The 26,743-nt window shown below is 43.8% G+C and overlaps 1 protein-coding gene across 1 annotated transcript in view; it reads left to right on the top strand.

Moving 5' to 3' along the window:
• Positions 1 to 17,829, top strand: part of SEC63 (SEC63 homolog, protein translocation regulator) — a 69,546-nt gene extending 51,717 nt beyond the window's left edge. The window contains exons 14-21 of the mRNA XM_040983854.1: positions 154 to 236; positions 3,016 to 3,075; positions 3,276 to 3,446; positions 5,241 to 5,399; positions 7,240 to 7,341; positions 11,583 to 11,681; positions 13,740 to 13,844; positions 14,583 to 17,829. Of these exons, the coding sequence (XP_040839788.1) occupies positions 154 to 236; positions 3,016 to 3,075; positions 3,276 to 3,446; positions 5,241 to 5,399; positions 7,240 to 7,341; positions 11,583 to 11,681; positions 13,740 to 13,844; positions 14,583 to 14,726 (923 nt within the window). The 3' untranslated portion in view covers positions 14,727 to 17,829. The remainder of the gene's footprint in view (positions 1 to 153; positions 237 to 3,015; positions 3,076 to 3,275; positions 3,447 to 5,240; positions 5,400 to 7,239; positions 7,342 to 11,582; positions 11,682 to 13,739; positions 13,845 to 14,582) is intronic.
• The last annotated feature ends 8,914 nt before the right edge of the window (positions 17,830 to 26,743 follow it).

The following is a 26,743-nucleotide window of genomic DNA, read 5'->3' as shown; positions in this document are numbered from 1 at the left end:
ATTTACTAGAGACCTATACAGAATGGTCCAAATTTAAAACACATTATACTCAAAATATGAAAGCACCAAACTGATTTGTGTAACTAAAATTTTGTTACCTGTGTTGACATAGAACGTTATTTCCTGCTTTTTTATTTTCCCTTCATCTTACAGTACTCGATGATGAAGATAGCAACAATATCACAGTAGGATCTCTAGTTACAGTGTTGGTTAAATTGACAAGACAAACGATGGCAGTAAGTATTTTCTGTTTATATTTTTATTCTTCAAAAATAAAAAATAAAAATGTTTAGATTTATTTTTGCTTTAATTAACTCCTCAAAGTTGAAACTGCTGTAGTAACAATTTGTTTTTAAGTTTAATTTTGCAAATTCTGTTAGCTGTTTTTTAAATTTTAAATGAATTTTCTTAAGACATACTATCACATACACCAAAAAAAGCCTAGGAAAGAGGTTAGTTCTTCATATGGCGGATTAATTCTCTATAAAACATAATGACGACAAAGTAATAAAATTGCAGTTCTTCAGTGTAAAGTACTATACAAAGGGTCATTGCTGACAAGAATTTCGCCAACTACTTATTTTTAGTCAATTACTTGAAGAGTTTACTTCTTAAAAAATTGAAAACTTACGGTGAAAATAACTTCTGATGTAAAAAATTATGCTGTTTGCAGAAAAAACAACATTTTAAAAAGAATATGAAGAAATTAAGGTTTTTTACAGTGCTACAACTTTGAGATGACTAGTTTTACGGCTCATCCACGTGAGCTGTAATACATACACTCGTAGTATATGTGTCCTTGCAGAGTTCAGTGGTGTGTTTATCATGGATAAAACCTCTTGGCGATCCCAGTGGCCAGGATCACTTCTTCTTTCAGTCTTTTTTGTTAAATATGTTCATAATGTATACGCTTTTTGCATCTTTATGCTACTCCCCAAGTCAACCAGTGTAATTGTAACATTATTTTTAACCGACTGCTATGTTTCAACTAAGTATTCAGCAAATTGGATGTTTTTGGCTTATCCTCTTATTATCTGTAAGAAATTTACATTTAAACTCCATGTCTAAAATGAACATTAGGAGACTTACTTTTTGATAAGATATGCCAAGTTAAGGGTGGTGATTTTGTGATAGCAAGTGGTGAGGGACTAGTTGTGTCATGGACTGGCTGAGAGATGCCTTCTGGAACAGGAGGAAACTGTAAACCTGTGCCAGAAGTGGGTTTAGCATCTTCATTCACACTATCCATGTGCTTTGAGATTTTCACCCTGAAATGTGAACAAAAAATGACTGTTGACATTTCTGAGATAATTGATAGAAGAAAAAACAAAATTGCTTTGAGTAGGGAAAATAATATTTATCTGCCCATTCATGTCTTTTAGGGCAGTCAAATACGTTGTTTTGAATAGTTTTGTCCTTCGCTCTTTTAACATTTATTTGTTTGAAAAAGAAAAATCTTTGATGTACTGGTTCACTCCCCAAGTGGCTGCAATAGCTGGAGCTGCGCCACAGTGAAGCCAGGAACTTCATCCAGGTTGTCTCCCATGTGGGTGGTAGATTTTCAGTACTGGAGTCCAACATTTGCTGCTTTATGGTGCATTAACTAGAAGCTAGATGAGAGATAGAGGGACCGGGGCTGGAGCCAGCCCCCAAAACAGATTGCAGGGCTCTCTAGAAGCAACTCAACTTGCTCAGGCCACAAAACCAATCTGTTTATTTGAAAGACATTATGATATACTTACAGAGAGCCACAGAGGGAAATCTTCCAGCTGCTGGTTCACTTCCCACATGCCTAAACAAGCCCAACCTATCCGAGACTGAAGTCCAGAGTCAGGAACTTAGATCAGGTCACTGTCGGGTGGCAGGATCCCAAGTACTTGGGCCATCACCTACTTTCTTCCTGGCTGCACAATAGCAAGAAGCTAGATCGAAAGCAGAGCTAGGGGCCCGGCGCAGTGGCACAGTGGTTAAGGTCCTCGCCTTGCCTGCCTGGGATCCCTTATGGGCGCTGGTTCTATCCCAGCAGCCCCGCTTCCCATCTAGCTCCCTGCCTGTGGCCCGGGAAAGCAGTCAAGGACGGCTCAAAGCTTTGGGACCCTGCACCCGTGTGGGAGACCTGGAAGAAGTTCCTGAATCTTGGCTTTGGATCGGCACAGCATCGGCCGTTGTGCTCACTTGGGGAGTGAATCATCGGACAGAAGGTCTTCCTCTCTGTCTCTCCTTTCTGTATATCTGCCTTTCCAATAAAAATAAAGTAAATCTTTAAAAAAAAAAAAGCAGAGCTAATACTTTACACATACACTCCAATATGGGAGCAGGCATGCTAAGCATTGTGCCTACCACATGCCCTTCAACTTAACTTTAATTCAATTTTCCATGAACTTTTTCCAGTGCTATTATAGACTATAATTAGACTTTGTTTTTATGCTAGCTATAATAATTCTAGGGAGTTTAAAAAGTACAGCTTATAACCTTTGTCATTTTCTGGTATGGATTCTTACTGGGGTCTTTATGATATTTAAATCTCGAATTTGTGACTTTTGGCACTGATTCCAAACCAATGATACAGTTGATGAGTACGTTCTATAATTTGTGGATTTTCTTGGTAATCCACATCTTAGTCACAGATCCATGAACAGTGTCAATGGTAAAGAGGTGCATTAAGGAGGTTTTAATGTTAGAAAATGATTTGATATATCCCAATTCTGACATCTCACATTTGATTGCTACCTTATTAAAGTGGGATTTTAAACTGTGAGGTATTATTTGACTCTATAATACATTTATATCTCTTAAGGCATTTTATTTTTTAGGCAGACTATACTTTTTCAGAATGTATTGAAGATCCATCAGATTATTGCTATGGGTGATATGGCTCAGTTGGCAACTGTGCAGCCTCCTTCTCCCATTGTAGCCAGTTGAATAAAACTTGCTGATCATATTTTAAAGGTTGTTTATCTTAGAGATAAATATAGGTTTACAGATTTTTGTATATGTTTTTCTTTCTCCCCTTAGGAAGTATTTGAAAAGGAACAGTCCATCTGTGCTGCAGAGGAACAGCCAGCAGAAGATGGGGTAAAAACTTAAGTTTTCTGAGCCTCTCTTTCCTGGTGAGACAAAGACTTTATTTACTTCCATAATTGATTCTGTCACTGTTGGAGGGTAATTTTGTTTATGAAAGCATTCAGTTAGTTCAGCATTTCCATCAAAGAACTATTGTGAGTTCCAAATGAACCTATTGCTAAGACTTGTGTGATATGTGTCATGATTTACAGCCGGCTGATATTAAGAACAAAACAAAAGGAGGATGGCAACAGAAGAGTAAAGGACCCAAGAAAACTGCTAAGTCAAAAAAAAAGAAACCTTTAAAAAAAAAGCCTACACCTGTGCCATTACCCCAGACAAAACAGCAGAAACAGAAGCAGGCCAATGGAGTTGTTGGAAGTGTAAGTTTATTTTTGTTGCTTTACTTATTTTGAAAGGCAGAAAAGGACAGAACAAGAACCAGCTGCTGTCTGCTGGTTCCCTCTCCAATGCCTTCAGTTACAGGAATGGTCCGAGTCAAAACTGAGCACAAAACAGCCGAGGCTTCCTGTGTGAGTGATTCTCAGTTACTTTAGGCATCACCTGCTGGGCCCCCAGGATATGCATGAGCAGGAAGCTGGAATTGGGCACAGAGCTGAGGCTGGAACCAAGGCACGCTTACAGAGATGCAGGGGGCATGTAAGCCAAACACCTGCTCCTTGTTGTTGTTAAGGAAGCATAACATACATCCACTAAAATGTTGACCAGTTAAAATCTCTGAACAGCTTTGAAGTTTTATATATGTGTGCACTTAATAAGCCCGGATTAATATTTTAAAAAGCAAAGCCTTACTACTACCCTGGAAAACTCTTGTGCCCTTCTTAACAACAGTTCATCTGTTTAGTTCCCTATCTCCTTGACTCTCTATAGTTTAGTTTTAAGCCTATTCACATAAGTGGAGTATTAGGGAGCAGAATGGGAAGTAGAGCAGCTATGACTCAAACTAGCAGCTCTTTGTAATGCCTACAGTGCAAGCAGTGGCTTAATTTGTTATGCCACAGTGCCAGCCCCAGAATCTGTTTAACATATATTTTGTTTTTACTTTTATAGGTCTGGTGTAAGTTTTGTTTTTCAAGAAATTTGTACGTTTCTTCTAAGATTAAATTTACTGGCATGAAATTATCTTTTTATTTTTACAATTTTTATTTATTTTATTATGCACACACACACACTCTTTCTCTCTCTCTCTCTCTCTCTCTCACACTCACACACACACACACACACACACATACCTACCTTCCATCTGCTATTTCGCTCCCCAAATACCCACCAAAACCAAGAACTGTAAACTCAGGCTGGGTCTTTGCAAGTGCTTGGGCCGTCATGTGCTGTCTCACTGGTTGTACATTAGTGTGAAGCTGAAGTCAGAAGCAGAGCTGGGAGTTGAACCTGGACCGGTTGTCATGGGATGCATATGTGTCCTCGCTGTGGCAAACAGCCACCCCAAAGGTTTTTTTTTTTTTTTAATGTCAATTGAATCTAATTTGTCTTTTCTTGTTCTTTATATGGATAGTTTGTATTCTTTTTTTTCTTTAGCTGTGTTGCCTAGAGATTTATCAATTGTATTAATCTTTCCTGATTAATTTTCTGAGAACTGATTTTGGATTTGAGGGGTCTTATACATCTGCTTCATCTACTTCTTTCTACTTCTTTCTTAACATTCGATTTGCTGTCTGTTTCTTATTGAATTGGTAAGCATTTTGCCTGGGATATTGTGTTTCCTTTCTGCATTACACCCTGTCAGTTATAGAAAATGATACCAAATTCCAAAAGCATGCTTTGTTGTAAATTGTCAATTTCCTCTCCCCAAATGAAGTGTTTTGTATAATTATTAATTTGTTTTGGAAAGCTGAGTTGTCATCTCTACCATTGTACTAGTATGCCTTGTAGATAAAAATAGAATGGTTTATAATGGTTTGTAAGCTATGATAAATGCATATAATGATTACTGATGGGTAAGCCAAATATTAAAGTCTTCATGTTGATTGATGCTCACCTTTTTTTTACATATGAATGTTTATGCTTTTCTGAAATGCTATATGAATCATAAAATTTTAATCTTAAACTAGTTATGTCAGTATAACTTAGATTCTGGATTTAAGATGATATTATTCACTGTGATATTTAGAGCTTTCCATGCCTGCTTTTCTTCTTAGGAAGCTGGAGTAAAAGAAGATGAAGAAGAAATGTCAGACAAAGGCAGTGATTCTGAAGAAGAGGAAGCCAATAGGGATTCCCAGAGTGAAAAGGATGATGGGAGCGACAGAGAATCTGATAGAGAACAAGACGAAAAACAAAACAAAGATGATGAAGCGGTATGTCCTGACAGATTTGAGATATTTGAAGTTACAACTCTGACAACCATTTTAAGTTTTATGTTCTACATTTATTTGCTTGATTGTTTAATTATCTTAAATAATACCCATATGTTTTATAAATTTATTACTTTGTAAGGATTTTTTTGAGAAATGGCAGCCAGGGCTTCTGAAGAAAAGTAGTTTCTCAAAGAGATAGGAGATTTTCGTTTTTTTAAATCTTAAATGCCTTTCTTCTGAAATGTGGTCAGTTTGCTCTCTAAAATGGATTTCAGCATTGGGGATGTCTCTGGAAATATGAGTGAGAGACAGTGGGTTGTAAAACAGGTGACAGCTGGCAGGCTTATACAAGTTTCAAGTAATCAAAGATAAGGCAACATTACTGTGGGCCCTGATGATGAAAGGTTAGTTCAGGGAAAGCTAGCATTTATAGAAAAGCACCTGGTTTCATAAGGAAGAAAAGACATAAGAGGCATTGATGAAAACGGTTAGTGGTCTAGGGTATAGGAAAAGGTCTCATGGCATGAAGGTGCACATTTGCCGTGGGAAGACCTGAGCAAGACATTGTTTGATAGACAAATAATGGTTATTGAAGGCTCACTGTGGATGGAAATATAAAGGTATTGGCCATTTTCTGCATTTGTTGGGATGTGCTTTTTGACTGGACCATTGATCTGAAAGCAGCTCAGTTTTGGATTGGGAGAAAAAAGGACTACCCTTCTGTGGCAGGAGAGTGCAGAAAGAAGGCATAGGGTAAAGTGTGAGAGAGAAATACCCCAGCCTTGGGAATGAGGAGAAACAAACATGAGGTTTTTGGTTTGTTTTGTTTTGTTTTGTTTTTTAACCAATTGCTGAGCCTTCATTGTTTTCATTCTTTGAGGATTAAATTGATTGCTAGGAAACCAGATTGTCATTGTTTCCCTCACCTCACTTTGGCAAAAAGAGATTATTTAGAAGGGTTAATAAAAGTGACTCCTAGGGTTTTGACAGACTCCTTTCCTCACATGGCCAAAAAATACACTAATGTAATCAATAAAATTACTCATTATCGATTACATCTCAAGCACTGTATTAGGTGGCAAGAAGCAGTTTGTGCTCCTACATGGAGTCTACACTAGCGGGGCATCAGCAGGCTAGACCCAAGGCCAGAGGAGACTGGGTGGGTTTTACTCACGCATCCATGGTAGAGCTCTTCACTGGTCCTGGACCGGTAGAGAGGGAAATCGCTAAACAGAGAAAGGGAGAGGTAAAAGTCCAACTGGGGTGTAGGAAGGGTGAGATAGTTTCATAGATTCAGAAAACATAGGAAGTTTAAAATGGCCAGAATGAAACTACAAGGAGAAAGCAGTGATGAAGCTACACAGTGGGCCAGGGTCTGTTCCTGGATGGCCGTGGTGTTCATGCCCAAGGGCTGGGACTTGGCTTATATGAAAAAGAAGCATTCCAGGTTTGAGTGGACAGATGATCCATGCGGTTGGTGAGAGTGAACGTGTTTGTTTGTTTCTTTTTTTTCCCCTCTATTATTAGATTTATTTTATTTTTGATGATGTTTAGTTGAGAAGAATGCATGCCCAAGTAAACCACCGATTAGGATGGGAAGCGTCTTAGAATGGCAGAAAGGGATGAGACAACTGCTTCCAATCTTTCTTTCTATTTCTGTTTCTGGGGGAAAATGAGAGAGAGAGTAGGAGAGGGCCCTTCCCTGCAGCCTAACCATGCCAGTACCCGAGCATGTAGGCTGGCCAGAGTGAGCTTGTTAATTAGCACTCTAAAGGTACAGCTAAAAACACCTCACCATGTTAAAAAGCATTTCAGATACTTTTGATTTGTCCTTTACTAGGAGTGGCAAGAACTTCAGCAAAGTATACAGCGGAAGGAGAGAGCGCTCCTGGAAACCAAATCCAAGATAACCCACCCTGTGTACAGTCTCTACTTTCCAGAGGTGAGTTCCACATGGCCTGGTGTTCTCCTTGCTCCTTTCACTCTCTTCCCTCTGTGCCCTGTGAGTACAGATACGCAAATGTGCTCTCTTTGGTGAATGTATTATTTAAAAGAGGAATTGTTAACTTTTAAATTGTGTAGGTGGTTTCCTATGCTTATTTTTTCTGAGCAGATTACCTGGTATTGTTGATGGTGCTCATCAGCAGTGCAGGGGTCTTCATTAGACAAGTACATGTTTTGCCTTTGATTCCTTGACTGTTTTGACTCTCTTATCCCTGCTGAAGTTTAAAATAGGATGTCCTCCCACACCCCCTCCCCCCCAAATCCTGAATCCTGAATTTTCTCTTTGAGGATCCCATATAAGCCACTAGACTTGGCTCTGACCCACTGTTGAAGTTCCAGCCCATGCATTGGGAGAGCCCATGCCTGTGTGACCAGCTGTGTTCTTGACTGAATAAAGTAGAGAAAGAGCTGAGTGTGACTGAGTCCCAGTTGTAGCAATGAGAGCAATTACAGTGCTATTTGTTCCTTTGTCCTTATTTACTTTATGGCTGTGTCAGGCTAAACTTCTCATCTGTTTGCTAGCCTTTGTTGTTTGTATTTCAAATTACTTTGTGATTCTCTTGACATTTCGCTTTTGAGGGAGATTCTGTGTTTGTAGCAGAGGCCAAGAACTGGTTTTCTCAACACAGGCCAACTTTCTGCAGGCTGCTCTACAGCTTTGCCACAGAGCCCTCTGCTCCCCGGGCAGGTTGGGTAGCAGAGTTTATGAATAGGTCTGCTTTTCTGCGAGGATATCAGTCCAGAGAAGCTGCAGGCTTCTGAAGACAGATTGCTACCTAAGTGTGGTTCTCCTGATCCCAAGTGACTATTGTTTTGATTTGGACAGAAGTCTGCCTGGGGTTCCAACTCAGTGCACACGCTAATCTTTCTTTTCCTGAGCTCAAGCCTGTCTGTTAGGGATGTTTTGCCATTGCAGATGAAGTCTGCCATCATCACACATCCTCAAATCAAACAAATTGATTGATTGGTTTAGAAAGTGCCATGGGATGCTCAGAGCTGAATCATTTGTACCCATGTAACAATATTTTGTTTTAGACCATGCTTAGTTAATAAGTGAAACATTCATGGATCATTCACTCCCTTCGACCATATTATTAGTGGAAATCCTTTTTTTTTAAGTTAGCTTTAAGGATGTTTACATAGTTAATTGTGATGGAGAGGACTGAGCATTAGGGGGAAGTAGGTGGGACTGGACCATTGTTAGCTATTTTTTTTTCTTGTTCCTATTTCTGGGGGAAGGGGAGAAATAATGGGAGAAGCCGCACCTAGCCTCTCAACTGCCTCAGTACCCAGGGATGGGAAATGGCCACCCGTTGTCATCCCAAGGTCCCCAATGTGGAGCATGCCTCAAAAGTCTTGCAAAGTGGTTTCGACGATCCTGAAATGCTGCCAGTCTAACTGATCCAGGGATGAGGAAATCCTCACAAGGTCCATTGGCTGACATAGTCTACCTTAGAGTCTCTGTTTGCCCAGATACTTGCTGTCAGTATTTGGCTGGGGCAGTTGACCAGTTTGTTCTGCCCTCCTTTCTCTGCTATAGTGCAAGATATCCTCTGCAGGATCCAGTGGACTGCCATATCCTTCATGTACATCTGGGCATCTGGGTATGCCGTCTACTGCTCCATCTTAGACACTGTGGAAGTCTAGCTCTGACACTTGCATTGCATGATCAGACCACAGATCCTGCAATTCTCCCCATGAATGGAGCTCTTAGTCCGGTAGTTCATTTAAGGGATCCCCCAAAAATTCTCATCTAGGGTGACCCCAGACCTGACTCTTGTGTGTGTTAGCCAGTACAGAGTCCAGTTCAGTCTGTTACCCACATCAGGCTATGCACACAGTGATGGTTGCAGTTGCTGGGTCAATTCTGTCTCCAGCCCCATCTCTTACATAAACCAATGGACACTACAGCCCAGCCCAGCCCAGCCCACATTGCCCACCACACACTTTGTCCTTGCGTACACCAGTGGAAGCTACAACCTACTCTGACTGATCCACAGTTACCCCCTCTACGCCTACCCCTAGTCCTGGTTCCTCTTCTTGACAAAATGTGTAGCTAGCTGGTCCAGTCTGTCCTGCATCCCATTCAGCTCTTGTACATATCAGTGGGCATTGAAGCTTAGCTCAGTGCAAATAACACTACTGTTCAGTCCACACTCATGCTGGTGGGTGCCACCAGCTTTCCATCCAGGTGCACCCTAGCCCCAGTTCTCATGCTCACTAGTGGGAGTTGTATCCCATCAGAGGGGTTTCCGTAGTTTCCATGCTGTGCCCGCTCCCAGTCCCAGCACTAATGCTCTCCAGGAGGTTCTGCAGCCTAGCTTGACAGAATTTGCCTCCAGCCCCAGTACTTGCTAGCTGATGCTGTGGCAAAGCCTGATCAGCCCACATTTAACTCTGGCTTAAGCCTTCACCAGTGGGTACAGTTGGTTAGTCCAGCCTGGCTCTCCCCCCAACCCATTTCACATGCAGGCCAACAGGTGTATCCTTGCCTGGAGTTCTCCTGATCCCAGTTCTCACACACACACCAGTGGAAGCAGCAGCCTCACATCCTCCCTTGCCATCCCTCACCCCTGGGTCTTACACATGCTGGTGGGAGTTGCGGCCCAGTCTGGCATGACTGGCTTTTCCTCGGCATTTGCCAGCAGCTGTTGTGCCTGACTTGGCCCAGTCTGCCCCCAGTTGCAGCTCATGCTGGTTGGTGCTAGCACCTAATCCAGCTAGGACAGTTTTGGCCCTTATGTGAACTTGCTAGTGTTGTGCCCCAACCTGGCTTGTCCTGAGGCTGATTCCGGTTGTCACATCCACCAGTGGGTGTTATGAACTGGCCCAGACTGTCCTGTTCCCAGACCTGACCCACATGTTTGCCAGCAAGTACCATAACCTGGCTTGATCTGGGCTGCTGCTAGCCTTGGTTCTTGTGCTCGATGGCAGGGATTGCATCCTGACAGAGCTGATTCCGCAAGTTCCTCTATCAGGTCATTTTCCATGGGCAAATCTCGGCACACTGGTGGGTTCTTGGCTCAGCCTGACTTAGTCCACTTCTGCCTGGCAGGAATAATGGCCTTGCCTAAACAGCCCATACTCATTCTTACTGTTGAGTGCTACAGCCCAGCCACACCTGGTCCATGTCTAGACACAGCTCTCATATTTCATGAGTGCCAAGACCAATCCCAGCCCTTCCTACACCCAGCTTGGTTTTCACAAGCACCAGTGGGTGCTGGAGTCCAGCCCAGATTGCCAACCCATACTGGCTCTCACGTTTCACCAGTAGAAAACACAGCCTAACAGGGGCATCCTATTAGCTCCCCAACCAGGCCTGCTCCTGGCACAGATCTGGTGTGTGCTGGTAGTTGCTCTGACCCAGTTCCACATAGCTCATCCCCTATCTTGGCCGTTGCCATCAAATGTTGGAAGCTTGGCTTGTCTTGGCCTGTCTCCAGTCTCAGCTGTTACTGATGGGTGCTGTAGCCTAGCTCCTGCCCAAGTGATCCCATCCCTGGCTCCTGCAAACAAACTGATAGATGTGTTAGCTTAGCCTGGCATGACCCACATTCCAGCCAGGCTCATGCCATTGGGCTAAGGTTGGTCTGGCCCTACCCAGTCCACCCCTTTCCAGAACCAACCTTCACAGTTGCCAACAGGTGGCACTACTCTGCCTGACCTGACCAACACCCAGCTCTGACTTCTGTGCTCACCAGTGGGAGCTAAGGCCCACCAGGAGTTTCCCAAGTTCCTCCACCAGGCTCACTCTTGGAACCCAGCTTGTTGAGCTGTCACTCCTTCCTTCCCTGGATACTGTAGGAAATTAGGAGTGGACCCAGTTTGAACCTTGGCACTAAGCTATGGGACATGAGCTTCCTAGTTCACGTATTAACTACTTTTAGAAAAGTCTGCCTGCTAGAACCTATTTTCTAATTTAGGGGAAATCAGGGATATTAATATTGAGGCACAGCAGTAGGCTTTCAGAAGTCATTGAAATCCCACCCCCCAGAAAAACCGTGTGTAGAATTATTTTGGGGAATGGACAGTAAATCTGCAAATAGTTAATACCATTTTATTCATTTAGTTAAGTATCAAGGATGAAGAAAACAAGCATAATAATGTCTAAAATAAGGTAAGTCCACACTGTATGTCTGTAATTCTCTCTAGTTTCTCATTTTCTTCTGTTCTTTCCAGGAAAAACAAGAATGGTGGTGGCTTTATATTGCAGACAGGAAGGAGCAGACACTAATATCTATGCCGTATCATGTGTGTACGCTGAAAGATACAGAGGAGGTAATTGTCAGCAAAGTGCAACTTCTCACCATTGTGCTACAGCTCTTCCTCCATTGTAGAAGTGAATGTTTTATAGAAACATGTTAATTGTCCTCACTGGATTAATGCTGAATATTGAACCTTTTGTCCTAAAATATCTTAGAACTGCTCAACCAGATTTTAATGTTGCTTTTTTTTTTTAAGATTTATTTATTTTTATTGCAAAGTCAGATGTATAGAGAAGAGGAGAGACACAAAGATCTTCCATCTGATGGTTCACTTTCCAAGCAGCCACAGTGGCCAGAGCTACACCGATACAAAGCCAGAAGCCTCTTTCGGGTCTCCCTAATACGGGTGCAGGGTCCCAAGGCCTTGGGCCGTGCTTGACTGCTTTCCCGGGCCACAAACAGGGAGCTGGATGGGCAATGGAGCTGCCAGGATTAGAATTAACACCCATATGGGATCCCAGCGCGTTCAAGGCAAGGACTTTAGCTGCTAGGCCACTGCACTTGGCCTGTAAGGCAAAGATTTACCCACTAGGCTATTATGCAAGGCCCAATGAAATCTTAAGAAAAAAAAGAAAGCCTTCCTTTTGTCCATTGATTCCAGGCAGACAAAATTTCTTACCAGAAAAGGCAGCACACAGGGCCTGCCACTGTAGCCTAGCAGCTAAAGTCCTTGCTTTGAATGTGCTGAGATCACATATGGGCGTCGGTTCTAATCCCGGTAGTCCCACTTCCCAACCAGCTCCCTGCTTATGGCCTGGGAAGGCAGTTGAAAACAGTCCAAAGCCTTGGGACCCTACACCCGCATTAGGGAGACCTGGAAGAAGCTCCTGGCTTAAAATCAGCTCAGCTCCAACCACTTTGTCCACTTGGGAAGTAAACCAGCAGATGGAAGTCTTTCTCTGTTGTTCCTGTAAATCTGCTTTTCCAATAAAAACAAATAAATCTTTAAAAAAAAAACAAAAAAGATTTCTTTTGGAGCAGAGGGAGGGCACAAGAGCGTTCTCACCCACTGGTTTACCATACAGATGTCCACAGGGGCCTGGGCAGATGCAGTGGCATTGGGAGCTCAGTGCGGGTCTGCGTGTGAATGGCAGATGCAGTGGCTGGACTGTTGCTATTCATCAGATCTTCAGTGAAGCAGGGCAAGACGCTGACTTCCAGAGTTGATACCAATTTTTTACTTAAAAAAAAAATTAAGTTGGATAACCAAGTGGTAAACATGTAATAATAAAGTAGCTTGGTGTTGTTTGACACCTAATGTTAAAAATAACTTCAGGCATTTTCTTGACAAAACAATGTAATTTTTTTCTTTTTAAATTTTGCCTAAAAGCTTTCCAACATATCATATAAAAGTACATACAGTGAAGCATTGTATCCCTTTGTGCTTGACACTCTTTGTGAGTGACGTGCAAGTATAAACAGAACTTCATAAAAATTATCTCCTTTTTTTTTTTTTTTTTTAATTTTTTAAAAAAAAGGCAAAGAAAGTGATTCTTGTCCTACTGATACACTTCCCAGGTCACTGCAGTGGCCAGAGCTGAGCTGATCCAAAGCCAGGAGCTTCTTTTCTGTCTTCCATGCGGTTGCAGGGTCCCAAGGCTTTTGGCCATGCTCTGCTGCTTTCCCAGGGCACAAGCGGGTTGGGAAGTGGGGCCTGCAGGACTTGAACCCTTGAACTTGCACCCAGATGGGGTACCAACACTACAGGGGAAGGATTAACTTGCTACATCACTGCGCTGGCCCCAGATTATCTACTTTCTAATACAATCATTGTTAATTCCAGCATTTTGTTTTTATTTTATGTCAGATTATCAACATGATAGCAGCTTATAACAGCAATAGGTATGCTTTCTTGACAGAGGACATACAAATTAATCTCAAAATCTGCTTAATTTTTTTTTTTGCAGTATATATAGTATGCAGCAAAATGTGTCTTATGTGTTTTTTTTTTCACATTTGCTAGATCTTTCTATATTATCTGGCTACTAAATATTGTAGTCCAGGAATTTAAGGATTGAACCTTTATTTCATCTTAAATACAGAATTTTAAGTACTAGTTTTTGTATTTTAGGTAGAACTGAAGTTTCCTGCACCAGGCAAACCTGGAAATTACCAATATACAGTGTTTCTGAGGTCAGATTCCTATATGGGTTTGGATCAAATTAAACCATTGAAGGTAAGAGTCATGACTTCTCGATGAACACAGTTGTCTTAATAAATGCTTAGTGTACAAGGGAAGCCTTGTAGTTTTGAAATAAAGAATAATGTAAGGAAAAGGAAGTCATCTTACGTTCTTTCAACAGTAGACTTAAGTTGTAAAGAAGGAGTGGGAAGGTGACTTTAAAATGTTTGTGGAAAGTGGAATTAAAAGGTAAAAATACAAAGTGTTTCTTCAGTGTAAGCTCCATCAGGCTCCTTGCTGCTGGCCTAGGACCGGAAGTGGAGCAGCCACCGTAGGTGGTGTCTTTATGGCTGCCGGCCTTGCAGGTAGCACAGCGCTGGCTTTATGTGCTATGCCACAACACCAGCCTCAGCTTCAGAAGTTACTTAACAAGAGTGCTAGCTGCAAAATATGCCTGAAAAATACATGAGTTTTATTCTCTAGCAGAAAACTTATATTGAGATGTCACTTTTTCTTACCTCAATTTTAAAGTGACTAATCTTTTTTGCCACAAAAATACTTTCAAAACATTAATTTGTATAAAATGAAAATATCCAGCTATTATAAATTTTATAATACTTACAAGTTAATAAATTTAGAGATAAAATATCTGTCCTAAATGAGTGTGTTAAATTTAGTGTTGCACCCCTAAGAATCTCTTTATTTGTAATTGCTATGATTAAAGAGAACTTCTTTTAGCCAGATAATTCCCCTGTCTCCACACATTTCTGACATGTACATTTAATTTTTTAGTTGGAAGTTCATGAGGCTAAGCCTGTGCCAGAGAATCACCCGCAGTGGGATACAGCAATAGAAGGAGACGAAGACCAGGAGGACAGTGAGGGCTTTGAAGATAGCTTTGAAGAGGAGGAGGAGGAAGAGGAAGATGATGACTAAGCAGTACTTTGAATGGACCACAGTGTTTGCAGAGACTTGCCAAGTTGTTGCTGGTTTGGATGTGTCTAATAAAGCTGAAACAGTACATAGCTGATGTGAGGGGAGTGCTAGTGTCTCTCCTGGACCTGGGCGGGTAAAGCAGCCCGGCAGTGGGGAATGCCTTGGCACAATCTGAAAAAGCTTGTTCAAGCCTGCAAGTATGGGGTGGTGCATTTACTTCATCTGCAGATGATAATAAATCCTTGGTTGTTGTAACTGTCTAGAGCGTGGGCTGTGTATTGCCTGATCAGTTTATGGTCCCAGTAAAAGTAAAGCTACATTAAAAAATAATCTATGAGCAATTTTTGTTTGTTCAGCTTTAGTTTTAGTAAATGAAGTATGGTAAGCATCACAAATATGTTTTAAATAACATCTCAAGGTTTTGATCTCTTGGTAAACGCTGTTATTCCTTTATTGATATTTTACAGGTGGTTAAGACTGTTCATAACAGCTCCACACATAGCTTAAAACCTTTTATTTTAACCTTCTGGGTTGCAAGTTCACATTCTCTGACATTCCACATAATACTGAGGGCTACATTGTGGCTTTTTCCTATTCTTAATTGCCCAGAGTTATCAGATGAAAAAAAAGGCTTAAAACATTTTTTTAAGTCTTGCTCAGCAAATCAGAATTATTTTGATAACCTTTCAGCTTAAAAGTGTGGGACCATACGTTCTCTGATGTTGGTGGCTTATGTTATTAAATCTTTTGCAAAAGGTTTACTATAAAAGCTGAACTACATTCTTAGCTTTTAAACTACCTGACTCTATCAGAAGCGTTTTAAGGGAAAAAAAATTAAACATGCAGAGGAGGCATTTTTTTTTTGTATTCATATTGGACTTCTGTCAATAAAATAGAAGTTTGACTCGTTTTACGTTTATAAAAGTGTGTGTCTTTTTTTTTATTCTCAGAGAAAGGACAATAAATACAGTAATCCATTCTTTTTCAACTTAGAATTCAACAATATTGTTTGTTACTGTTGAAGCCACTGCTGTTTCTGTGTGCTGTAGGAAAGCCTGCACAGGAGAGGTGTTTGCTCTCCTCTCGGGCAACTGGGAACATGCTGTGCTTACAGGATGTGCGCATGCGTCTCCCAGGCCAGATGAGTACTTTGACTAGTGTTGTTGAACGAGGAGGAAGCCACACCTGTCGTGCCGCAGGGCTGCTGCTAACATCCTCAGCTCTGACATCTCTGTAGCAAAGCATGTTGGGATGCTCTCATGGGACCTTGGCAGTGGCAGAGGTTGCTGCTTTCTAAGCAGAATTACCACTGGTGTTCTGTTACTGCTGTAGTTGGAAGTAAAATTTGAAAATTAAAAAAAAAAATTTTTTTTAAACCACGAATGTTTCTTTCACTTTAAATTTGATATCCTATTTTCCATCAAATTCCTTTGGAACCTTGCTTGATAATACAACTTAGAAACACCACAGTGCTCACAGAAACAGCATCATCTTGACCTTGCTGAGTGCCACAAGTCTGTTTTCCTTTGCTCTCGCTGTGTGTGCCCGTGCGCATGCACATTTCCCAGCTGACTGCCTTAACTGGACTGGGCATGCTGCAGGAGGCAGAGGCCTGGCCTTCAGCTGGGGACCTTCCCCAGCATGTACTGAACACCCCATCCCCCTTGTGTTTATGGAATGGGCTCCCTAATTTGCCCTGGTTTATTTTGCATTTCACCCCTTGGAAGCTTACCAGGTAAACAGATTAGGTAAGCATGTAGACGGGACCAATGTATGTGTGTGGAATGTGAAAGTCAGTAACTTAAGCTGTAGAATGTACCTCTAAACGTTGAGGCAGTATCTCTGAAGATAGAGACTCCATGAGAACACTTCAGAAGCCATTGGAAGGGCAGCAGTGCAAACCTTGACTGAGGCTCCATGGGATTTTCCATGTGCGTATCTCCAAGCTCGAAAGTTAAGCAGATGTTTTTAAGTCCTTTAAAATGTTTGGTTTTTGTGAATTTTAAAGGTTGGGCACACCAAGTAAGCTGCAGTCTGTGGAGCAATATCTTGGGCTCTGTTGTACTCCACTCAGCTTGTCCTGGGGGTTGGTGGGGGCAGTCCTGCTGTGCCAGCCCTTTGTGGGAAGGGGCGCTCGGGTAGAAGCAGGAGTGGGTGGAGACCAGCAAAGGATGTGGAAATGTGTGTGTGATGCTGGAGGTGGGGCAGATTTGAGGACTGTAAAGAGGACTCTGAGCCAGTTCTTGGCCAAAACATTGATTCAGTACTTGCTTCAACCCATCAAAGCCATATCCTGGAGTGTGCTTTAGCAATAGTTTTTACGTCGGATGTAATTCAGCACCTTCCAAACTTTTAGAGAAGCTATTCATTTGCTTGTTCTCTGAGCTTCTGTGTGCTCGGCTAGTGATGGGATATAGGGGCTGTCAAAATTGGAGTGCTTGAGTTAAGAAGCCTGGTGCTGAGCCAGGCAGATCTGTGGCAATCTGTGTTAATCCATTTGCCTTGGCTACTTTATGTCTTTCTATTTTGGGCAGAGGAATTATTGTTTGGGGCTGTTTAATTTTCAGCTTTAAAAATATATATAGACAAATTCTAATCCTTTGTTTTAAATCCTTTTTGAAAGTGTTTTTCCCTGCACACTTTGACTCAGCTCTGTAAAATCCCATTTAGTCTGCCTTAAAGTAAAACAATTAGTGAACTGTAATATGACATTTTGCCAGCTGTGTCATGGTTAGTCCAACTATGTCTTCAAGAAATTAGCACCAGGCATTGTCACACATTGGGACCTAAAGCTAGGGCTATTTTGCAACACTTAAAGACAAACAATAAATGTAATCTTGTATGTTATCTTGTAACCTGAGCTAAAAACCCAAATAATAGCGGTTATTGTTGTGTTTCAGGGCTGTGGCTTTGGGTGTGGGGCTGTGTACATCTCCAGGGTACACAGATGGTCGATCCTTTGAGAAAATGTTAAAAATGATTATTTGTATTTAATCCTCATCCTTTTAAATTTCTATTTTTGTGTGTTTTCTAATGTACATAATATATTGTACAATTGTACACTTATATAATTTATAAATAAATAATACATTTATTGGTGCATTAGGTCCATTTTGTCTGACTTGGGTGTGCAAACATGGACCTCACTGCTTGGTGGCAGTATTGGGCTGTCGCTTAAGCAAAACTGAAGGCTGGGACGTCTTGGAGTAGGGAGCTGGCATTCACTGGCAGGCGGGAATGAGTAGGTTTTGTGGTGGGGTTAACAGATAGGGAAGCTGCCAAGCAGTATGGTCTGTGGAATGGGTGTGGGACAGAGTAAAGGCCATGGTTGTATTCTTGGTCTCGGCAACCTCTGGCTGCATTAAGCCCCATGCAGCAGGCTCCAGAAGTTGTGGGGCCAGAATTCTGTTAGGTGATGCGCTCAACAGAGGCAAGCCGCCAGGTAGGTTGGACACAGGCATTCCTCTATGTGTCAGGCTTTTGCATGGTTAGTGGTGTCTATGAGGAAAGGTGTGACGTTTTTACTCCATCCTCATGTGTGCTCACAGGTGAAGCTGCACGGTGTCCTGTCAGAAGCAGAGCAGCCTGCTTGAGTGTCGTGTCCTCTGCTCCTCCAGTCCTCTGTGTTCGTGGGTAGGGGCTGTGGAAGGCCTGATGCTGGGTTGGGATGCTGCCCATGCAGCAGCTTCATCACAAAATGGAGACACCGAGCGTGGGAAACTGAGGCTCTGAAAGGGCCTGTAGGCAAACAGACTCACTGTCTTCCTGGGGGTGGAGGGATGCTTTGGCTCCCAAGAGTCCTTGCTGCCCAAGTATCCTGGAAAAGATCGCTTTCTAGAACAGGAGCAGTGGGCCTCTGCTCATAGGGTGCAGAAGCAGGCAAGACTAGAGCAAAGTGAGGATTTGATACACACAGTATTTCCTTTCCAAAGAGGCACGGGGCACTTATTTTCAAAGGGGTCGTCATTGAGAAGGCAATGCTTGTTTGCAAATGGTGCTCCTTCAAGGAACAGTGCCTTTGAAAGGGCTGCAGCAGTGGCTCAGCAGGTGAGTCTTCCACCCGTAGTTCTGGTGTCCCAACTTCTCCACTTTCCATTCAGCTCTCTACTGCAGCCTGGGAAAGCAGTAGAGGCTCCTGCACCCACATGGAAGACCTGGAGGAGGCTCCTGGCTCCTGGCTCCTGGCTTCGGTTCCACTAAACTCTGACCATTTCAGCTATTTGAGGAGCGAACCAGTGGATGGAAGAGCTTGCTGTCTCTGTCTCCTCTCCGTCAATTTGATCTTCCTTTCCAATAAAAATAAATCTTTAAGTAAAATAAAACCTCCTCTTCCCTTCAGCATGGATTGAGCATTTACCTTCTAGTCAGCCCAAGACTCCTTGGAGGGCCGTCCATGCCCTCACTAAGTCCTTACTAGGTGTTTGGTTGAAGTAACAGGAACCTCTGGAATCTTCTGAACAGACTAGCTGGGTCCCAGCCTTCCTTCCAGGGGAGATTGAAGCATGAAATGTGAGCCGGGAGGGCCATCACCTTCACTGCTGGGTGTTTGAGACTAAGACCAGGAGTCCTTCATCTTCAGACTGAGTCACTTGTATGCCTTGTCTGCAGCTGTATCTTTGTCAAGTTAGGCTCCTTGCACCAGAGTCACTCCAAAGTCTCTTTTCTTTTCCTTTTCTTCTCCCTCCCTCCTTCCCTCCCTCCCTCCCTTCCTTCCTGTGTTCTGGGGACTCCAGGGACTGTGTTCCTTTACTGCTCTCTTCTGGACTTGACAACCCATGAAGGGAGGTGAGGGAAGGAGGGTGGGCTCCAGGAACAGTGCCTGAGTTGCTAGGCATTGGGAGCCCTTTCCCACAGCTGGGAAGCACTGCTCCCTGCCAGCCAGCTCCTCCACGGCGCCACCCACTGTCCCCAGGAGCTGGTGCCCCATCCTCCCAGCCACACCTGCTCACAAAACACCCTTTTGCATGTGTTGTCATGGAAATGACAAGGATTAATGTGATCCTCTGCAAAGTGCTTTAGGGAAAGATGAGGCATAGATGAGTTTGTTGTGATCTGTAATGTCATTTCTTTATACACGGGAACCCCCACATCCTTCAAGCCTGCTGACTTAATGGCAGGGTGTCTCCCTCATTGGCACAAACGACACTGCCAGAACAGCACCTTTCAGTCTTGGCTTCAGCTTGGGTTCCATCTTGAGTACAATTTTGAATGAGTCAAGGTATTGAAGAATTTTGAGGGTGAGAAAAAAATGTTTAACCCATCTTGTACTCGGTGTGAGCAGTACAGTCTTTTGTTTTTGTACTTATTTTGCATTTATTTTGTATTAGGGGGCTTAACCCTGATAGAACCAAGTCTCTGCTCCCAGACGCTAGCCCAGCTTAATTTAATTAGGCATGGACTCAAAATGTTTCATCTGGGAGGGTACCTCTGTGTGTTCACAGGCAGGGCCTGCTGCTCTGCTCTGGAGTAATTTGAGTTCTCCCAGACACTGATGTAAAGGAGGGACATAGAAATGAAGAGCCCCAGAGGTGACTTGTGGCTGACAAACTGGAGCAGGGGCTCAGGTGCTGGGCCCTTTTTACAGCCCTCATTCTTCAGGAACACACATACATACAGCTCTCACTAACATGGAAGCTGGCAGGACCAGGTCTGGTGTATGGGAGGTTGGTTTGCCAGGGTTAGACTCGAGTCCCATTCTCCTCTCTTGCAGAGTTCTCATACTATGTGAGATCCTGGTGTGCCCATCTATGTACCAAAAGGATGAAGGAACCTTTAAGACCTTCCCAATTTCAGGATTCACCAAGTGTTACAGTTCTAGGTGATTGTCTCAAGAGAAGTAGTGGATCCTCCTACAGCCTTGGCCATGGTTACCTTGAGGTAGGGCAGAGCATGGACCCCTGGGCGTCCCATCCTTGACCTAGGGCACTGAGATGGTGGTGTATGCTGCCCAGGCTGCCTTCCTTGGCCCTGTTCACTCACAGGGTGAGGCTAGTAGAATATTCACTTCACCTATTGAACCTAGAACATTCTGAAGGATCTGCCTGATGTTCTCATACTAAACCTCACTTCTTACTGGGCTGAGCGTTTCTTAAAAAATTTCTTTGAGTGCAATTAAATATTCTGTAAAAGGTTTATTTTTATTTGAAAAGCAAAACTGCAAAGAGAAGAAGAAAGAGAAAGATCTTCTACCTGCTGGTTCACTTCTCAAATGGCCGCCAGGGCCTCTAGAGCTGAGCTGATCTAAAGCCAGGAGCCAGGAGCTTCTTCTAGGTCTTCCATGCAGCTGCAGGGTCCCAAGGCTTTGAGCCATCCTCTGCTGTTTTCCGAGGCTGTAACCGGGGAGCTGGATGCAAAGTGGAGCAGCCGGTTCAAGAACTGGCACCCAAATGGGATGCTGGCACCACAGGCAGAGATTTTTACTACATCATGGTGCCAGCCCTGTAGTTAAATATTTTAATACCTGGACCAAAAACTAAAGCTTAGGGGAAAGGAGGCTTACTCTTCTGTGAAGAATATAACCTCAGAAATGATGATTTGGCTTAGAATCAAGCTCACTCACATTTCTTCTTACAGCTCCTTTCTGCAGCCATCAGTACTATACGGTGTGCCAATGCAAAACGAAATCAGATGCTTAGGGCCTCTGTCATGGCATTGGCCATAGGCTGCCTGAGTTTCTTGCTTTGGCTTCTTTTTCCTGACCAGTATGGATGCTCTGGAGGTTGCAGAAGTCTCACTCATTGTGTGGCATGTATTTCATGTAACTGCAGTCCAAGTATACACTCTGAACCATTAGAAGGTTGGGTTCCTCACGTTATGCCAGTAAGCCTGCTTTTCCTACTACTCTGCACATCTAATAGTTATTATCACAGTGTCCACTGTGGAGGAGTCGGTGGACAAGGACCTCATAGTAGTTATTTCTTTGATTTTTATCTCTAGAGAGTAGCTTGTGGGAGAAGTTCTCCCACACTAGGAGCAAGGAGGATTTCAATTTTTCAAAAGCAATTGACTTGTTCCCAGGGGAGGCTGTGAGGCGGGAAGCGGCTGGAGAAAGGGCCATGGTACAGCTGAACACCTGTGTCCACAGGAGTGTTTACATTGTTGGTGAAAGGACTGATGGTCTTCTTCCTATGGTATTTGCCTTGTGTGGCACGGACCTACTCTAGCATGACTCTCGATGCCTATGTATTACAGAAAAAAATCTGACGCTCCTGTCCTTTGGCCTTATCTTCAGATCCAGCTCTTCAGTGCACACATAACATCCCGTTTCGTTCCTAGGACTTCACTTTTGAGAACAGTTCTTTGGGAATAATGTCCTTTGTGCAGGGTACAGCTCTGGTCCAGGGTCCCCAGACCTGACCCCCTGTCCTTAGAACAGCAGAGGGAGGGATGAACCATGTGACGATGATAGTAGCTTAGATTTGCTCCTCCAGATTCCACAAGGCATGTTCAAGCACATTGTCTTATTTGGCCTTCCCAGGAGTGATTTATTATTATTATTTTTTAAGATGTATCAATTTTTACTGGAAAGGCAGATTCACAGAGAAGAGACACAGAAAGATCCTCCATCCTCTGGTTCACTCCCCAAATGGCTGCAATCGCCAGAGCTGAGCCAATATGAAGCCAAGAGCCAGGAGCCTCCTCTGGGTCTCCCACACAGGTGCAGGGTCTCAAGGCTTTGAACCTTCCTCTACTGCTTTCCTAGGCCACAATCAGGGAGCTGGATTGGAAGCAGGGATGCTGGGATTAGAACTGGCACCCATAAGGGATCCTGAAACTTGCAGGTGGAAGACTAAACAATTGAACTACTACACTGGTCTCCTTTCCACGAGTTCCACAGACAGGATGGATGAGAAGGTATCACTCTCTGGGAAGCTGGCAAATGCAAGGCCAGAGACATCAGGGATCACAGGCCAGAAGACATTGTGTAGCACTAGAGCTAGGGCTGGAAAGGGGTTCCCCAAATACCCCATCCACTGCTTGTGCTTCTGGAGCAGAGCTCCAGTGGGAAGCCCGTGTCACCAGAGCCCTCAGCTGTGCACATGTAGCTCTAGTCCAGGGCCCTGCCAATCTAGGGAGATGCAGAGGACAAATCCATGAGTGGACTCTGTTGGCCGCTCTTCCAAGGGCTTCGACAGAAAGAGAGCAAACAGCAAACAAGCCGACACACTCCTTGCCCAACGGTCGAGAAGTGGGGCAAGAGAATGAGCAATCTGTGTGAAAGAGAAGCAGTTGAAGTGTCACATGTGACGGTGACAGGCACCATGGGAAAAAGTGAAACAAGGTAAGGAAGTGGGAAGGGAAGCAGGGGTGGAGACAGTAGGTTCTAATTTTCATGGCTAGGAAGGAACTGATGCTAAAGCTGACATTTGAACCAGGATTCAAAGGAGCAAAGTTAACTGTGTACATACTTGAGGGATGAGTGTTCCAGAGGCCAGCTGCTGGAGCAGGGCAAGTGACAGCAGGACAGCAAGCGTCATGAACTCAGAGAAAGGGTCTTGTTAGCCACTGAAAGGACTTGGGCTTCCAGGATGAGTGATGTGAGAGCCACCACAGGGCTTTGAGCAGAATAGTGGTAGGATCTGTCTTGTGTTGTAGGAGTCCTCCAATCGCAATTAGAGAGAAAGAGAGAGAGAGCAAGAGGGAGGGAGGATGTGGTGGTGCAGTTGCATAGCAAGCTAACCCTCCACCACCTGAGGTGCAGGCGTCGGGCACCTGTGGCTTTGGATTGTGGGTCTGCCCCCATAGATTCCTCTAGTACCCCATTGTCGGAGGGGGTGAGCCTACTGCCTGCCACCCAGCCTCCTGGCGTGCGAGAGACAAACAGACCTGGCAGGGGTTCTGTCCAAGCAGTTCTGGTTTATTTGGGAAATACAAACTCTTTTTTTTTTTTTCGTTTTTTTCTTTTTTTTTTTTTTTGACAGAGTACAAAGGTTCAAGGGCTACAGGAAAGTGGGTAAGACTATTTTTCCACATTATTTTTCTGTATCTGGGGTAAAGGGGGAGATAAAGGGAGAAGTCCCACCCAGCCTCCCACCCATCCCAGGTTCCTGATGTAGTGCATGCTCCGAGGGTCTTGCTCAAGTGGTTTTGATAGTTCAGCAGTTATGAATTGCCACCAGTCTCGCCCTTTCAAGCATGATGAGGTTGTTGCAGAATCCACTGGTTTCCATAGTCCACCTTTGAGTCTCTGCCCAGATTTTCACATGGCTGGGGAAGTTGATTGATTTGTTCTGTCCTCCATCCTCTGTTGTGGTACCAGGTGTCCTCTTGCAGGTTCTGAAGGGATGCCATATCCTCCATGTGCACTTGGGTATGCTGTCCACTGCTCCGTCTGAGCCTTTGAGGAGGCTCGGCTCTGACACTTGCACTCCATGGCAAACCATGGAAGGGAAATACAAACTCTTACATAGGAACAGTGTGCAGCTTCAGGGGGAACATTCTATGACTTCCAGAGGAGGAGTTCTAAGGGCCAATTGTAACCAAGATCAGGAATGTCCACCTCTCATGGGCCGGGGGGCGGGTGACAGACATGGCCCTGGCCAATCAGTCTTTCTTTAAAACAACTCGATTCTCGCCCAGGGCCCTTCCGTTGGCTGCCATCTTGTTTGCCGAGTGTAACCCTGTGACCCTGATCGTTGGTTGCCATCTTGTTGACTTAGTGATGTATTGGCCCTTCAGCCCATGTGGATCAGCTCAGTTCCTGCCTTTGTGGCCATTTGCAGGGAAAACCAGCAGATGCAAGATCTTTCTGTTTCTCCTTCTCTCTTTGTAACTCTTGCCAATAGAAAAAACAAATCCTTAAAAAAAAAAAAAGGATGTAAGCAGTGAAGATCGGAGCAGGAAGTGAGAGGGCTTTTGCAGCCCCGGAAGTAAACATACACATATGTAGCCAATCGCTGGTTGATGGCACTGAGACAGTGCCTAGACTGAAAGAGGGAGTGGTGCTTTGAACCGGAAGCCACGTGTGCAGGAATGGAGCTAGACCCAGATCTCTCACTGTTTACAGAAAGCTCCCAGTGGAGCCAAGTCCTGAAACTAGGAGATGATTAGAAAGACAACCAAGGGAGGGCACTTCAGCACACTACAAGGGATGTTTGGAATGGACCCCAGGAGCACAGGAAATTAAAAGAGAGGAAAAAAAAAAAAAGACAAATGTGATTCCATGAAGCTAACGACGATCAACAGGGTGAAGAGGCACCCTACAGAATGGGAGAAAATATTTGCAAGCTGTACATCCGTCAAAAATTTAATATCCACACTAAAGAAGGCATATGTTAGCAAAAAAAGAAAAAATGTTTTCAGCAGCTGTTTCTTTTTTTTAAAGACCCAGAGTTTCTGGGTCTCCCATGCTGGTGCAGGGTCCCAAGGCTTTGGGCCATCCTCCACTACCCTCTCAGGCCACAGGCAGGGAGCCAGAAGAGAAGTGGAGCAGCCAGGACACGAACTGGTGCCCACATGGGATCCTGGAACATGTAAGGCAACGTCTTTAGCCACTAGGCTACCACATTGAGCCCATAACACAGTCTTAAAAGGCAATGAAAACTTGTCATTTGCAACAGCATGAAAGGAATTGAAGATAATTAAGTGAACTAGGCCACCACAGAAAGGTAAGTATACATCTCATATGTAGAATAAAAAAAATACAGATGATCTCATATGATTTCCCAATACAGTTGTGGTTATCAGAGGCTGCAGAGGAAAGTGGGAAAGGGGGGGACTGGAAAGCTTGACTAGGTTTTTGTGTTGGAGTGCTATTACACAAACGAGTGACAATAGAAGATAGAATATTTGGATATTTTCACCATAGAGAAATGTCAAATGCCAGAAGTGCCCTTGATCTGGGGCATCATACATGTATATATGTAATAGAATATTATAGAAAACAATTGTAGAACATTATAGAGAAAATCTACAATTTTCATATGCCAAACTTTTAAATGAAAACAAATGTAAATCTTCTTGGAGAGTTAATGCTGTAATCCCCTCAGGGTTTTCATGTGTGCTGTAAAGCTCTGCATGCTGTCTGGACGTCCATCTGTGTGGAGGCTGTGGCCAGTTGGAGCTGTGGGGGTGGGACGGCTGTGCATACAGGCTGGGCATTGTTAGGTAAATCCAGCAAGATTTCCTAGTTGACTGGATGTGCTGTTAGCAGAGAAAGAGAAGAGTGAATATGCATTTGAGATTTTGAGTTAAGCAGCTAGGAAGATGTGGCTGAGAAGATACCAAACCAGGCATGGAGCAGGTGTTGGGGACAAGATTGGAAGTCCAGTCTTAGTCACATTGATGTGAAAGTCTTCAAGTGGCAAAGTTAGAGAAGCCACTTGGATGCACGTGTCTGGACTCTGAGAACAAGATCTGGCTAGAAATATAAATGTGGGATTGAATGGCTGAGTGAGAGCCTGGCAGGAAGCAGCGTGGAGAGGGTTGGTCATAAGGAGATGGAGGGGAGGAGCAGGATATAGTGGAGCAGACCAAGCAACAGCCAACAGTGACAGAAAGAAAAGCAAGAGGGTATGGTGTGCCAGAAGCCGAGGGAGGAAGCAGTGACAGCAGCCAGCATTTAAGCTACCAGCAGTAATTGCAGTTCCACAGGGGTGAGCCCACAAATCCCTCACAGAATATTCCTCTAGATCCGGTTCTGCCTTGTGCTGGTTAATGTTATGGCCCAGCCTAATGTGACCCGTCCCCTATTCCGATGCTCACTGGTTGGCACTGTGGTCAAGCCCCACCAGGTAGGCCTCCCAGCCCTAGTTTAGTGTATGTCGATGGATGGTAGTCAGGGGTGGTCAGTGTTAACTAGCCCAGCTCGGGTCTCCCACGTCTGTGGTTGCATCAGTCTGACCCACAAAAGTTATCTGGTTTTCCTCCTCCAAACCACCCAGTCTCAGTCCCCTTGCTTACCTGCAAGTACAGTGGTCTTGTCAATGGAAGTCTCCCAGAAGTCATTCCTCACCTGCAAATAATCCCTCAGTGGTCTCCCCTCTCTTATATTCCATACCCTCTTCTCTGAACAATCC

Source organism: Ochotona curzoniae, unplaced genomic scaffold, assembly GCF_017591425.1.
Source record: "Ochotona curzoniae isolate NIBS_2020 unplaced genomic scaffold, NIBS_Ocur_1.0 contig_3819, whole genome shotgun sequence".
In the NCBI taxonomy this organism is placed as follows: Eukaryota; Metazoa; Chordata; class Mammalia; order Lagomorpha; family Ochotonidae; genus Ochotona; species Ochotona curzoniae.
Note: the sequence above shows the minus strand (reverse complement) of the source record. Positions and strands in the feature narration are given on the sequence as shown.